Source organism: Gobio gobio (genome assembly GCF_949357685.1).
Source record: "Gobio gobio genome assembly, chromosome: 6".
Taxonomy (NCBI): domain Eukaryota; kingdom Metazoa; phylum Chordata; class Actinopteri; order Cypriniformes; family Gobionidae; genus Gobio; species Gobio gobio.
In genome coordinates this window covers 58,663,696-58,680,830 of record NC_137102.1, presented here as the reverse complement: position 1 = coordinate 58,680,830, position 17,135 = coordinate 58,663,696, and the positions used below count along the sequence as shown (strand labels likewise).

The 17,135-nt window shown below is 36.2% G+C and overlaps 1 protein-coding gene across 5 annotated transcripts in view; it reads left to right on the top strand.

Moving 5' to 3' along the window:
* Positions 1–17,135, top strand: part of eps15l1b (epidermal growth factor receptor pathway substrate 15-like 1b) — a 78,573-nt gene that overhangs the window by 19,080 nt on the left and 42,358 nt on the right. For all 5 annotated transcript variants that reach the window (XM_079820356.1, XM_079820360.1, XM_079820357.1 and 2 more), the window contains exons 15-20: positions 935–1,096; positions 2,847–3,044; positions 4,408–4,557; positions 7,543–7,657; positions 11,007–11,107; positions 14,642–14,702. In XM_079820356.1, the coding sequence (XP_079676482.1) occupies positions 935–1,096; positions 2,847–3,044; positions 4,408–4,557; positions 7,543–7,657; positions 11,007–11,107; positions 14,642–14,702 (787 nt within the window). The remainder of the gene's footprint in view (positions 1–934; positions 1,097–2,846; positions 3,045–4,407; positions 4,558–7,542; positions 7,658–11,006; positions 11,108–14,641; positions 14,703–17,135) is intronic.

Below are 17,135 nucleotides of genomic sequence, written 5' to 3'. Positions count from 1 at the left end.
TACCGTAAGTACTGATTGGACCGAACATTTATGCACTATAGCATGTAGGTTGAACCCAAACATATAATTAGAGCAAAACAGTATTTAAATCAGTAATTTTAAAACTTTCTTTGAGACGTAATTTCACAAATGGTGTGATTCAGCAGTTCCAAGTCTCTCTCTCTCTCAAGATGCATAGTATACACATTGCTTTTGCTCTGCAAGCGAGATGCATGGTGCAATACAAGACTTTAGCGCACATCATTTTATATAATGCAAATGTATGAATTCAAGCGCTTTAAACTATAAAGTACTCGCATGCTCTTAAAGGATTAGTTCACTTTCAAATAAACTTTTGCTTATAATTTACTCACCCCCTTGTCATCCAAGATATCCATGTCTTTCTGTCTTCAGTCGAAAAGAAATGAAGATTTTTTGTGAAAAGATTTCAGGATATTTCTCCATATAATGGAAGTCAATAGACCACATACGGTTCAAGGTCCAAATGAGAGGTTCAGTACAGCTTCAAAAGGGCTTTAAACCACATCAAACGGTACCAGACGATCAATAAGGGTCTTATCTAGCGAAACGATCGGTCATTTTTTAAAAAATAAATAAAGTTTAAGTTTTATAAGCACAAATGCTCGCCTTGCTCTGTTCAGTGTTCACAAGTAAGCTATTTATATGATTGTGCGAGACTTCTGATTCATTTGGCGCTATAGGTAAATAAACAAAAGGATAATTAAGTGCGGTAAATAGTTTTTTGTGTGCTGCATACCAGTGTATTTATAATTATAACAATGTATTAAAATTATATGATAATCAAGGATATCAAGCAGCATAACAGACAGTTTTTGTACAGCTAAAATAACAGGAAGTAAATGACACCGTAAGTCAAGTCAAAAATAGCTCTTACGCCAAAAGTAATGGTGGATAAAATAATGATTGTGTTTAGGAGGTGCAGAGAGACCTGGAGCGTGAAAACGTCGGTCTTCAGGAGTTTGATCACCAGAAACGAGACGCCCTGGATCGACTCAGTGAGATGGAGCAACAGAGAGCCAAGCTGGAATCAACGCTGGACGAAACCAAGAACAGATGGCAGGAGGAGAACACTAAGGTGAGTCTTGCTTTGATTTGAGTTGACATAGAATATAGCGTCTGTTATCAGATATTCTGTAATACTGACGCATATTTGATATAATACCAAGCGGCAACCTCCCGTAGCCAATACGGAAGGGACTTAAACTGCAGTTCATGGACTGGCCACTAGAGACAGACTCCAGAAGGAGCAGAATCTCATTGAGCTCATGTTAAAATGCCCAACTTTACAGCCGAAAAACACATGTTTACATTCTGGGACAAATTATGGTTTTGGTTTATGCGGCTAATTTTGTCCTTCATGACGACTGTGAGGGGGTGAATTTATTTGTAACCCATTCGTTTACATTATACACTCACCTAAAGGATTATTAGGAACACGTTTTCAATTTCTCATTAATGCCATTATCTAATCTACCAATCACATGGCAGATGCTTCAATGCATTTAGGAGTGTGGTCCTGGTCAAGACAATCTCCTGAACTCCACACTGAATGTCAGAATGGGAAAGAAAGGTGATTTAAGCAATTTTGAGCGTGGCATGGTTGTTGGTGCCAGACGGGCCGGTCTGAGTATTTCACAATCTGCTCAGTTACTGGGATTTTCACGCACAACCATTTCTAGGGTTTACAAAGAATGGTGTGAAAAGGGAAAAACATCCAGTATGCGGCAGTCCTGTGGGAGAAAATGCCTTGTTGATGCTCGAGGTCAGAGGAGAATGGGCCGACTGATTCAAGCTGATAGAAGAGCAACTTTGACTGAAATAACCACTCGTTACAACCGAGGTCTGCAGCAAAGCATTTGTGAAGCCACAACACACACAACCTTGAGGCGGATGCGCTACAACAACCGAAGACCCCACCGGGTGCCACTCATCTCCACTACAAATAGGAAAAAGAGGCGACAATTTGCACGAGCTCACCAAAATTGGACAGTTGAAGACTGGAAAAATGTTGCCTGGTCTGATGAGTCTCGATTTCTGTTGAGACATTCAGATGGTAGAGTCAGAATTTGGCGTAAACAGAATGAGAACATGGATCCATCATGCCTTGTTACCACTGTGCAGGCTGGTGGTGGTGGTGTAATGGTGTGGGGGATGTTTTCTTGGCACACTTTAGGCCCCTTAGTGCCAATTGGGCATCGTTTAAATGCCACGGCCTACCTGAGCATTGTTTCTGACCATGTCCATCCCTTTATGAGCACCATGTCCCCATCCTCTGATGGCTACTTCCAGCAGGATAATGCACCATCACAAAGCTTGAATCATTTCAAATTGGTTTCTTGAACATGACAATGAGTTCACTGAACTAAAATGGCCCCCACAGTCACCAGATCTCAACCCAATAGAGCATCTTTGGGATGTGGTGGAACGGGAGCTTCGTGCCCTGGATGTGCATCCCACAAATCAACTGCAAGATGCTCTCCTATCAATATGGGCCAACATTTCTAAAGAATGCTTTCAGCAGCTTGTTGAATCAATGCCACGTAGAATTAAGGCAGTTCTGAAAGCGAAAGGGGGTCAAACACAGTATTAGTATGTGTTCCTAATAATCCTTTAGGTGAGTGTATAAAGTCTTAAAGTTCGACCACATTTTAAAAAATGATTAATTGAAAAATATATATTTTTTGCCCAGCCCTACTAAATTGCACATCTTGCGCTGCTCTGTGACACACTAGACGTAGGCAGAAGCCAAAAATGTGGCCGCTTGCATGATGATTCTTTTATATAAATGGCTGAATAATTGCCATTTATATGTTGTGTGTGTGTAGATCACATCGCTGCAGACTCAGATCTTGTCTCAGGAGTCAGACATGCAGACGCAGGAGAAGGAGATGAGCAGAACGAAGACGGACCTGTACTGTATGGAACAAGAGGAGCAGCGTCTGGATGAGAGTCTGCGTGCTGGAAAAGCCAAGCTTGACAGCATCCTCAAACTGCTCAAAACATCACAGGACGAGATGGACCAGGTCACAAACACCTAGACATGCACCGAAATGAAAATGGGCCGAAACCCAAAATTCTGGATGCACTTGGCCAAAAATTAATATTTATATATATTATTATTAGGGATGCCACAATTCTCAATATAATATTGAACCGTTCAGTATGGCATTCACGGTTCAATACGCGCTTGTGAATTGCGTTTTTTCGGTTTTTCATTAAATAATAATTTTTCTACAAATGCTATGATTTGCCTCCATCCCAATAGCCTACTGAACAACGCGACATACATTCACATCACACGTTAGTGGTAGAGTTATACTCACGGAACACTATAGATATTCACAATCAAGAAAGTTCATGATTTGCATGCGTTTTAAAGCCTTGCCGGCTCATTCGCGTGCGTGGTTTTAACATGCGCTTTTCCCAGCGCGCGCACTAAACGCCTGTCAAACACGTGATTACTGAACTATAGTCGTCTTACTGCGCTAATAATACTGTTAAATACACACAAGGTTAACACAAACACAGTCGGTTATGTCTAAAGTGAAAGTAAAATCGCGTGTGTCTTTATATTAGATGCTTTAATACAGTAGCTTTAATAAGAATCAATGTATATTTTATAGTGAAGTCTATGTAGTGTTTTATTTTTACATTTATTTATTCAATTTCATACTTAAATGCTGCTGTACTACTGTTGTAATTCTGCCAGTGTAAATCTTTATATATATTTATTTTATATTTTACAATACACTAGGAATGTGTACAAGGGTTTCCTTTAAGTAAAGTTTTAAGTTTAAGTAAGGGTTTTCAATTCTTTTAAGTAAAATAAAGGAAGAGTATTGCAATAAAAATAGCATTTTTTCTCCTTAACCTCTTGCTGTTCCTGTCGCTTAAGAATAGAATAACAAAAAACTGATGTGACAAGCCATCAGAACCGAACCGAATCGAAAACCGTGGTTAAAAACCGAGGTATGTATTGAAACGTGGACTAACTGTATTGTTGCATCCCTAATTATTATATATATTATTATTATATTATTTTTACTTAATTAATTTAGTTATTTTCATATTAATTTAATTTATTTTTAATAAATTAATTAGGCTATTAATTTATTTTTAATAATTTAATGTATCTATTATTAATAATTGTGTTTATTTTTTATTTATTTATTTTTATATTTTTAATTTATACTTTAATGTATTAATTCATAATAATATTTATTTTGAATTAATTTATTATTAATAATTTGATTTATTTATAATGAATTCTTATTTTTTGCTACCCCAGGGCTCAGATACCTGTGATTTATTTATTGTAATATGCTAAACTTCTTATTGGCAGTAAACTTGTAAAGTGACGTTTCGGGTGTGATCCTGTTCCCTCAGACACGCAGTGAGCTCAGCGAGATCCAGGACACCCAGCGGGAACTTAATAAGACTATCGAGCGCTTCAGCAAAGCTCTGAATGACGGCACCACCAGCCTGGCCGAACTGGACCAGCTCATCGCTGAGGAGAGCTCCAGCATCGATGCCAAGGTCAGGAATCACGGCACGTTTCAGAATGTCTTGATCATATTGTGGTGAGGTTTTTAAGTGCACCTGATTTTTAGATGTTGCTCCGCAGAACACTTGATCTTGAGCACAACCAAGCCAGTCCCTCCAGAAAAACGCGATTATGCGATCGCGTGATTTAACGCATAATCAGCCAAAGTCCGCATATTCATGCGGGGGGCCGCATTTTTTCAAATACGCCGCACTTTCGCCGCATAAATTGCCTATTTCCGCGTGCAAAATATGCGGGGCTATCGTGATTTCATAATCCCCGCATTTTCGTTGCAAAAAAAGTCATATATATTAGCAGAAAGTTGAACAATTTTCGTTTACTTCACACAAGAGCCGCCATTTCCGCCTATTGCCATGGGAACGTTTTGAAGTGACGTGATTACCCGACGCGAACGTCATCGAAAAGCTTCAAACCCCGTGGAGAAACCATAGATACCGGTGAAACCATGATGAAGCACAAACTCCCATTGGCCAACAAAAATAACAGCAAAAGACCAAAGCAGTTTCCCTGTGTGCTGACTGATTTCAAAACACAGCATCATGAAGCTTTGAAGCGTTATGAATCAATGAGTTGATTCAGCGGTTTGAAGCGTTATGAATCAATGAGTCGATTCAGCGGGTTGGATCGCCAAAGTCACGTATTTCAGCAGTTTGACACGCGATCCGAATCATGAATCGACTCGCTGATTCATAGCATCATGATGCTGTGTTTTGAAATCAGTCATCACTATATAAGTCGTTATTTTGTTTTTTTTGCACACAATAACTATTATCGTCGCTTCATAAAGTTATTGTAGAACCACTGTAGTGAGATGGACTTTGTAACGACGTCTTTAGTAGGCTACCTTTTATGGGTCTTGAGAGTGTACATTGTGCCAATGGAGGCCTTTCTGAGCCATCGGAATTCAACTAAAATATCTTAATTTGTGTCCAACAACATAAAGGGAAGTCATTAATGACAGAATTTTCATTTTTAGGTGAACTAACCCTTTAAGAGATTGCACTTTGTGCATTGGAAGCACTCAAATGTCTGTTTTGTATAGCGACATCTGTAAAACAGGAAGTTATTTATTAATTTTTTCAGAAGTTGTAGCATATTCCTTTTGTAAAGCTACAGAACTTGATTGACTAAATGTTTTGTAAATTTGAGCCATTATTAAGGTCTTCAATAAAACAAGATGAGAACTTAAATATTCCAGCACTTTCTGTGATGTAGTGCTTTTTTTCTCTTTCTCATCAAACCGCAGTTTTTGCAAGTTCCCGCAATTTTATCGTATAAAATTGCATAAATATCCCGCATTTTCCATCGCATTTTTTAAGAAAATAAATTTTTTTTAATAAAAATCCTTGCATAATCAAGGATTTTTGCCCGCAACAATCACAAAAAAAAGCCGCATTTTTCTGGAAGGACTGCCAAGCAAAACGTAACCAGGGCTGAATCCCAAATCGCCCCATATACCCTCAAACAGGGCTTTATTTGAGGGGACCGCCATTTGTAGTGGTGTCCGAAACCATAGTGGACGTTATCAAGTGCACTCATTAGATCGCGAATTGCAGATTCACTCACTTGTATTCATTCACTCCTTCAAGTGAACTGTATTAGTGGACTAACTCAGGGAATAGTGAATGATTTCGGACTCAGGTTTGCCTTTTCTTTTCTTTTTTTGCTGGTCATGAAATGAGTTTTAATTGGTCAAATAAAATTTGATCTTTGACATATAAGAGGTCTTTGTACCATTACCTCCTCATTATAAACTAAGCATTTATTCAATCGAGCTCCTCCAGAGCAAGACATCGACGAATAGTTTTACATCATAGATCGCCCACGGCATTTTATATTTTCTGTTTTTATTTTAATTTTAAAATGTCACATTTTTATTTTTTAACAGCATGAACAGCATGTATACAAATTTTTTATTGATTTAAATCACATTTTATTATTTAATTTAATATTATACATTTAAATAAACATTTGATTTTGTAAAATAATGTTTGGTTATATTAAATATAATATAAATATTTGTCTAATTTCTAATATTTATATTTAAAAAAAATGTTTAAACATTTTTTTTTTTTAATTTTTAAAAATTATTTTAATAGTTTTAGTTAAAAATAATTAACACTGCCGTTGACTAAAATATGCCATTTTGAAATACATTTAATGAATAATGAGGAAATATTGATACATTTTAAAGAATAATTTGTCAAGACTTAAGTAAAATTACAATTAAGTTTGTTTTCATTAAACAGGCCTCATGGGAAAAGTGTCATGGAAAAGCTGGAATTTTTCCAGCCAAAAAAACCCCAATTTAATTGGCTAAAAATCTCTTTCCTTATCCAGTAATAATGAATGGCTGGTAATATCATAATCATAAGGTTTGTAAACTCTGTTTATCGCTGTGTTTACTGTAAACATGTTTCTCGTTTGTTTATACAAATTGAGGTGTACAAACAAAATCACTTCCTAAGTGCCTTAGGTCAAACAAAGGCCAAACATTGATCATTTAGATTTTTAGAAATCACCTTTACAGCAATGCACCTCTATTGGAAGTTGCATTGAACCTTGAAAAATCCTTAAATTATGAAGGAAATGACTTTTTCGGTCCACACGTGTTTGTTGACATTTATAGTAACTTTAGCTTGGCCTTCCACCGAAAGGTTAAAGAGGAACCACACAACACCACACACACATCCGCCAGCGTGCCTTTACTCTTGTTATTGTTAACGTAATTATGCCACACACTGGCCCACTGTCAAACAGTCAAACAGCTCACTCTCTCCTCGAAAGAGAGCCGTCTCTGACGTCTGACATCAGAAGATCCAGCACAGGAAATGAGGACGCGGCCCGGCGGCCTATCGAGCTGAACGATGCCCTCTTCATACTCATTACAATGATAATATTTTCCCCGCAGTCAGAGGAGGAGAGCAAACACGAGCTGAATGCTGTGTGTGTTTCAGGGGGATTCATTGGTTAAGTCCAGGATGGCCATGTTTAGCAGTTCCAGCTCTCAAGTCCCGAACGCAGACCCTTTCCAGAGCGAAGACCCCTTCAAAAGTGACCCCTTCAGTAAAGGTGGGCTTTTCTCTACCTTAATACATCTGAGAATTCAGTGTGTGCTGTATTCAGTGTGGACTGAAAGTTATCGTCTTACTAACTTAACTTAAAGGACAACTCTGGTGAAAAATGAACCTAGGAACCAATTAACACATGGTTCCCGAGTAGATTGTTCTCTGGGATGCGTTTTCATGAAAATCGAATGTAAAGCGCTTTATCTCTAAAAACAGATTAGCTTATAACGCTAGTATATGGGGCACAGAATAAGTCAAATTAAATCACTAGTTAATACCACTAACGGCTCAAAATAGCCTCCCACTAACACGGTAGCATAATGAGGGTCCCTACATGCAAACCGAAGCATTGAGAACTTTGTAAGTGTACAAACAGTTTAATAAGAAGATACTTTATAAAGACGCGTATACAAACAGGAGCCATCTTGGAAAACAGTCTCGACAAGTCGAGCCACGAACGCTGTCGATAGGAATTAAAGAACCACTCCGGTGAAAAAATGAACCTAGGGGTAATTAAAAATTCATGCATTTCCATGTAATTAGATTTCACAAACTTAATTCCTATCGACCAGCTCACTTAGCACAGCGTTCGTGGCTCGACTTGTCCAAGATGGCTCGTGTCTGTATACGCGTCTTTATAAAGTATCTTCTTATTAAACTGTTTGTTCACTTACAAAGTTCTCAATGCTTCGGTTTGCATGTAGGGACCCTCATTATGCTAACGTGTTAGTGTGAGACTATTTTGAGCCGTTAGTGGTATTAACTAGCGATTTAATTTGACTTATTCTGTGCCCCATATACTAGCGTTATAAGCTAATCTGTTTTTAGAGATAAAACTCTTTACATTCAATTTTCATGAAAACGCATCCCAGAGAACAATCTACTCGGTAACCATGTGTTAATTAGCCCATGGTTAATTTTTCACCGGAGTTGTCCCGCCCACCGACTCTACACACGATGTGATTGGCCTGACCAGAGTTTGTCTTTTCCAGCTCGCAGGTCTACGGAGAGTTGCTAGACTACACTCGCGGCAGATTAGATTTGCTGCCGCTAGGGTGCGTCTAGATTTCTAGGCTAGCGCCTCAGTTCATTTCATTTAACTAGTTCCCAAATGATTAACTGATTAATTGAAAGCGTTCCCTGAAGTTTCTGTGAAGCATTTTATGATTTCTTTTCTGAAACAAAATATGTTTGATTAAATTACGCTGTTTAAAATGAATTAAAATGAAATTTTATACAGTTAAATAACAAACATTTATTTATTTGATTATTCATTCATTCATATATTTATCTTTAATTATTTATTTTTAATTAATTAATACATTTTCATGTTTATTTATACTTTATTTTATTAATAATAATTAAATGTATTTTTAATTAATTCATTTATTTAAATATTCATTCGCTCGTTCGTTCATTCATTCATATATTTATTTTTAATTAATTAATACATTTTCATGTTTATTTATACTTTATTTTATTAATTAATAATAATTACATTTATTTTTAATGTATTTATTTGTTAATTTAATTTATTTTTAATTAATTCATTCATTTTCATGTTTATTTATTAGTGCTGGGGAAAAATTTATCATGATTAATCGCATGCAAAATAAAAGTTTGTGTGTACATATAAGTGTGTGAACTGTATATAATTATTATGTATATATAAATACACATGCATGTATATATTAAATAAATATTTGCATGTATATACTGTTTTTATAATTGATCTTGTATATAAATATAATTTCTTTATAAAAATATTAAATGTATTATTTATTTATACTTAATATACTTATGTTAATATACTTAATTTATTCTCATTTATTTATTTATACTTATGATTTATTAATTAATAATAATTTCATTTATTTTTTAATTTATTTATTTTTAATAATTGCATTGATTAATTATTAAAATGTAATTTATTTTTTAATAAATTAATTAATTTTCATATTTATTTATTTTTAATAATTGAGTGTATTTATTATTTATAATTTCATTTATTTTTATTTTTTATTTTTAAAAAATTTATTAAAAATTACATTTATAATTTATCATTAATTGATTATTTATATCTTTATTACTATGGTTTCGTCTTATGTATTTAAACAAACCCTTCATCCAAAATATTAAACTGCTAGCATCATTTGCTCTTGCATTATTTGTTTGCAGATTGAACTTGCTATTTGATCTAAATGCAATAACGATTAGACATTTAAAGCAGCGCAAGGTAACTTTTCAACCTTTATAATACATTTTCAAACCTCTTGTGATGATACATCGACTTACAATAGGTTGAATGACACGTCTGCCATAGCCTGACGGGGTCTGTATCATTTAAAATCGTACTTTTAAACTTCGGGTTTCGGGTAGTAACCCGAGAAAAAAAAAGAACTACAAAATTCGACTGCTTTACGGCATATACGTCACTTCCACCACCACCCCCACTTCCTTAAATTCGGACGTGCGAGCCAAACTATCATTTGTTTGCTGAATGTTATAGTCATGGCCGAAGCAGCACAGAAAAATAAGAAAGCAAAGGTTTTGTCGGAGGAAAGCAAAAAGAGGAAACGAGAAAGTGATGGGATTAAAGACAGGAGGATCAACATTGGGCAGCGTTTGCTCGTTGGCATGAGCTGGAGGAGGAGGGGCTTCATTCTTGCAAGTAAATACATAAGACGTACAAAATCATATTTTAGGATACCTAACATGTCTGTGATATTGGTGTATTTGTCTTGCCTCAAGCTATAATGCAAATCGATTTTTCAAATTTGCAGATTCATCTATGGCAGCTTGATATTATAATATTGACGATATATGGTTATTACCTACCACTCAAACATTGAATTGAAGTATCAGATAGATTCCGTAAAACGGGAACCAATAGACTAGGCTACTATAATGACGCTGGCTTGTAAACGTGAGCATCGCGATCATTTGGCGTTTGAAAAAAAATAAAACCCATGAAATGATATTCATATGACATGCTGAAAAATATGCAACTGTACCTGGGATGAAGACATTTCACACGCGACGCAAGCAGAACACCTGCTTGTGAACTCCTGCAGTGTTCAGGGCTATCATAGTTGTCATGTCAATAAATGCACGTGCGATGCATCCGCTGATGTAGAATGACAGTTTACGACAGTAGTGGAGGACAATACTGTTTCACAACTGTAGGGGGACCCCAAGAGCAAAACTTACCTAGTGCTGCTTTAAACGTGACTTGCCTTGTTTAGCCCACTGGATGTAAATAAGAAATGCTTATAAAATGGTTTCTGAATGATTTAAATATTTGTCTTTTTCGTGGGTGTTTTGACATTTGTGTGTGAATTATTGTTCTCTAGCTGATCCGTTTGGAGGAGATCCATTCCAACAGAACGACCCCTTCAAAGACCCGTTCGCTAATTCTGATCCCTTTGGTGAAACTTCCTCAAGTCACTTCAAGGTAAAATATCAAAATTAGGGATGCACCGATTGGGGCCGAGACTGATTTCAACAAACAATTATTGTCCGATACCGATATTTGTCACTTCCTCTCTTATTTTGAATTTTGTCATTAAAATAGATAGTGTTTTGATCATGTTTTAAGTAAAAAAAAAATGCATTAACTTATAGCCTACTAGCTAGTTTATTGCTGCATTATCAAATCATTTCTAATGATCATAGACTGGATCCTTTTAACATTTAGCAGGCCCACATAAATACAACAGAACAAAGATACATATGAAATAAACTGTGCTTTTTAGGTTTAGCAGGTTCCAGGTACAGAAATAAAGTAAACAAATGTTAAATAACACTGCATATTCTTCACTGCATATATTATTATTAGATTGAGACGTAGCTAAATTCTACTGTACAACATGAATATATTATATTTCTGTCACAATTACTTTGTTGAACTGAACTTTTATTTTGACGGTTTGCTGTGAAGGCCTTTGAGTTTCTGTGTGTGTGTGTTTATGATATGACGGTAAATTTGATCGAATGAAACGGTAAAATGCTCATAAAGTGACTGGAGATGAGGCTCATGCGTTCATGTCCTCATATGTCGAGGAGCAGAGGCGGAAAAACACCACTAGTTTAGGTGTGTCAGACTTATGTTTTACTTATCGCGGAAATGAATCCTTATGACAGTTATTTAGTCAAGAGAAGTGAACGTTTTTGTTGTTGTTGTTGGTCTTTTGTTGTTTGATGAACATTAAAACGCAGACAGCAGCGCAGCAGGAATATGACATTATAATCTTAGATTATGCAGCAGACGTTACACAGCTCAGTGCCTTCACGCAGTTCATTAATAAACCATCGGTTTGTTATATCAGCCTTTTTCATGCTATAGCCGATATGCCGAGGGTTGTAAATTGATCAAAAATCAGCTGTTAATTATCGGCGGCCGATACATCGGTGCATCTAAAAATAAATACTGCAAATCTGGGACTTCTTGTATCAGAAAGAACAGTTTTTTGCACATTTATGCATTCCTACCTTGACAAATTCGGAGTAGAAAGTCATTTTATTTCAGTAAACATTATTTTATTTCAAGTGATGAAAATGTTTATGATTTTAGTTTTAGTTAACTATAATAACCCTGATCCTGGATTAATAACTTATTTATTAACAGTGTTGGGAGTTACGCGTTACAAAAGTAATGCATTACAGTAACATATTACTTTTTGCTGTAACGCAGTAGTGTAAGACATTACTAATCAATTTTCAGTAATATTTTACTCGGTACATGTTCAGTAATGCTTGCGTTACAACACACTTTTAAAATTCAACACCAAAAATGTAATTGTTCCAAAAAAAAAAAGACTGCAAGACCGCGAGACATTAACGAATGAAAAATGCAAGTAAGTTACCTGTACAGGGTCAGTCAATAGCCACGTGTGGTGTCCAAGTTTGTTAATAAAGACTAAATGACCTGTAGAAATTCGGCTAAAGAAGGCTTTTCAAAGAATAGCCCAACGGCGAGCGTGTAGAGTATAAACACCTCCGCAAACGGACGAGGCGCACGCGCGCAGTCAGCAGAGTAAGTATAAACGAAAGTATAAACAAGGCGAAAGTACAAACAAGGCTTAATGGATGAAGATGGCAGAAAACGCGAGATGGGCGTATGCATTACTTCGAGTTTGACAGAGATAAGGACCAGAAGAACGTAATAGTCAAATGCAAATGCAGTCAAATGCAACCTTTGTCTAAAACCGAAATAACTATTGATGTCGTGAAATAGCACTAGAAATTAAAAAAAAATCTCTTGCACTTTGTGCATGACGGTTTTGTGTTGTAAACTGCTTGAATTCAAAGAGAATAAAATAATGACAACAATAAGAAAGGAACAAATGCGCATCTTGTCATTAGGCCTGTCGCAATAATCAATATATCGATATATCGCACAATATATGACCTCAATAATTTTTTGTGATGCAATATATCACCCATTATGTTTACATGATAATGAACGTCACCAACATTTTACTCGATTGTGCGTCGTCTTGTATGTTTTCCGTTCACCGAGGTGAAAGTGGTTCTCGAGCAGTTCCTTCATACACAGAGCGGTTATCGACAGGTGAAGAAAAGCCGCCATTTGAGGCGTTACAGTGTTTTCCTGACAACTACTGACAGTTTGGAAGAATAAGCCCAAATGGACTCGATTTCAAAGCCGCAATCCCCTGTTCCGCTGCACATATACATGTCAACGCAGAATGACGAGTGTTAAAGCCGTTTCACAAGGGAAAATGTTTATTTACTATTTATTATTTTTTTTAATTTTATTTAGGATAATGTATTTTTTACCCTTAATTTCCATGATCTAAAGAATTAAAAGTTTGTCATTTGAAAGTGTGTAGGTCTACTTGCATTATTATGCTGTTATATTAGGATTATATATTCAGTGCCATAAAATAGTCTTAAAATGACAATAATATAATTTATCGCAATTATTTCTTGGACGATATATCGCGAAACAAAAAGTAGTTATCGTGACAGGCCTACAGTTCTGTTGTGCCTAATATGAATAGACCCAAGCTATTCCCAGATATTGCCAGATAATCACTTTACCTCTACCATAATTTTAACAGACTTGGATCGTTTGTGATTCATCCTTTCTTGCATTGTCTTGAGGCTTCACTTCGCCAATGATATGCTATATTGTTAGTAGCCTGGATAGCCCAAAGTCATTATGCTACATCATATCGCCTTCTACTGGATGTAAAAGGCTCTGTAGTACATTGTCATTTTATAATGTTAAGTTCTACTTCTGTAGTTATTTTGGTGAAAGTAACTCAAAAGTAATACAGGAGTAATGTGACGCATTACAATTCTGAGACAGTAATATCGTAAGGTAAAGAATTACTTTAAAATAACAGTAACGAGTAATCTATAATGTATTACAGTTTGGTAGTAACTTGCACAACACTGTTATTAATAAATATAATAACCCTGGATTTTGAAATGCCAGTGCGTTTTCATGCTCCTGTCATTCTCTTTCGATTGTTCACACAGAACACATCCAAATGAATGAAAATTATTATTTAAATCTTTAGTTTAAAAAATGTAATGCATATATTCTTTGATGATGTTCATGTTTTATGATTGAAAGTCTGCGACTGGGACAAGAGTACAATCTAAACATATAAAATGTGAAAAGTAGCAACAAAAAAAAAGAAAACGATACAATTTTCATATAACAAAAAAGAAAAAGTTGAAATCTGAAAAAAATTCTGTTTTTAGTTTTAAACACCCCCTAAATAAAAAGTCAACCTCAGTGAGAAAAACATATAAAGATGTAAATGTGAAACATGAAATAGTTCCTGGAGTAAATTCTTATCCTGGAGGACTTGCATGTGGCAGCATGTGAGCTGATATTGTGGTGAGAAGTGTGTCATGTTGTACTTCGCCAGGTACTTTACATCTTACAGTTAGTGCTCTGTCATTCCCATGATGCCGTGTGGTTTCTACCTCACTCTTTCTCTCCCTCCCACAGGCCAGTCCCTTCAGCAGAGGAATCAGCCAGACGTCGAAGAGTCCCAAACCTAAAGATTCAGGTACGGTCTGGTGTTCATTCGGCTGCTTCTGGATGTTCAGCCAGAGTTTAGGGAGCCCGTTTCCAATCTTCCATCCTTAGCCGCGTTTCCACCGCGGGAACTTTCCACAGGAACTTTGGGGTGTGTTTCGACCACAGGGTCTAAATTAAGTTCCGGGTAAATATTTCCACCTCCAAACGGCCCTGCTCGCGAGGTAGTACTTTTTCAAAGTTCGGGAACTTTCGGGGGTGGGACTTGTGCGCTGAACATGCTGATTGGTTGAACTCACGCAGCATTTTATTTCAACCGGCATTTTTAAAAATCTTTAAAAGTGCGTTCAGTAAATTTCAGTCTTGCTCTTTCTGTCCGATGGCGCGCGTTGTCTCAGCAATCGCACGGTCAATGTCCGTAATATCTGATAATAACATGCGTTGTCTTATTTTAAATCTAGCTTTACGAGCTTTCAGAATACGCTTTAGTGTCAGTGCTCGTCTCTTTTCCGCCGTTTTGTTAATTACATCTTTAGTAAACCAATACATAACCAGCAAAAGCAGCGCTGCTCACATCTCCATACTCAGGGTTCCCACTCGTCCTGGAAAACCTGGAAAATTGATGACAAATTTTCCAGTCCTTGAAAACACATGGAAAATTAGAGAAAATGTAAAATGTCCTGGAAAATCTTGTTGTAGTCTGGGAAAAAGTTATTTCTTTAGCCGAGTATAAAGAGTTTATCACTGGCCCAAACAATTAGCGCTAGTTGCAGAAAGCACATGTTCAGGAATGCTGAGTTTGATGCGTATGAGTAGTATTTGAATAATGATGTTTAATAGCTAATGCTATAACTGCTCAAATGTATGCAGTGAATGTTAACTCGTAAGCTGCTACCTAATCACATAATTTTGATATAGTCACATTTGTGTGTTATAAAGTCAGAATTGCGTGATATAAACTCGCAATTCTGACCTTTTCTTCACAATTGACTTTTTTGCGCAGTTGCGAGTTTATATCTTGCAATTCTGACCTCTTTTCTCAGAATTGTGAGATCTGAACTGCAGTTGCAAGTTATAAAGTCCAATTCTGAGGAAAAAAGAATTGCGACAATTTTCGCGTTTATATCACAAATATGTAAACTCGCAATTGCGAGAGAGTCAAAATAGCGAGATAAAAAGTCTCAATTACCTTTTCTTTCTATTCTGTGGTGTAAACAAGCTTCCATAGTCATAATGTAATTAAGATATTGAAAAATGCTGTATTGTTAAATAATGGCAATAAACTGTACGGCTTTTAAATACTTAGAAAGCAACATTTGGCATGATCCTTGTCTTTTATTCCCGCTGTAGTAACATTTAAAATGTCCTGGAAAAGTACTGGAAAATGGTTGCTGAAAAAGAGTGGGAGCCCTGATACTTGTTATTGTTGCAGACAGTAAATGTATTGCTGTCCGTCGGTGATTGGGAGGAGCAGTCGCGCACAGTCCCACGTCTCTGGACTAATTTGCCTAATCTTCACGGTACTTTAGGCCGCAGTGGAAACGCAGACAGTAGCAGGTCTGGGGGAAAAAAGTTCCTGTAAAAAAAGTTCCTGGTACAAATTGTTCGATGGAAATGGGGCTCTTCATTAAACAGATCACAGTGTTCAAGAAGGCAGAATACCAATGGATTACTTATTAACTTATTAAACTAGACTAGTATTCAAAGTACACTACTGGACAAAAAAGTTTGGAATAATTAATTTGGAATGTTTTTGAAAGAAGTGTCTTCTGTTCAGCAACACTGCGTTTATTTGCTCAACAAGTGTTTCACAAAAATGAGTTCACATGCTCCAAATAGCAGTTAAACATCTAAAAGTATCTTTATTTGTACTTTTTCTGAGAGGAGTACCTTTTCCATGAACGTTGTTCCTCTCAGCGCAGCATTTGTGAATATTCATAGCGAATTCTCGATGGCATGAGTCTGAACCAATGATTTGTGATTTTCAAACTCATGCTGATGTAAACAAAATGATCTTACTCAAGCTGACTGACAGAGCCGAAGCGTGCGCACAGATATACACACACACACACACACACACACACACACACACACACACACACACACACACACACACACACACACACACAGAATTGTAGTATTTCAAAATATCTGTCTTGTGAGTATTCACGAATAGCATCATCATGTCTTATGTGAACGTGTGGTTAACTGTTAAAACATCTGATGTGTAACATTATATCACCTCTGTGCGGTACAGTAGGTCTGAATATATAGGCTGTCTGTTTCATTAATGCTAATCCAACAATTGTGCTATCATGGAAAAAAAAGTTGAATATATATTTTTCCTATAGATATTTTGTCAAATTTGGTGTCATTACCAGTGATTTTAAGGTATGGCGGCTGGATGATTTTGTTTTGCAACCAAAAATGACTTTGCTGGCTTTATCGACTTCAAAACAGGTGT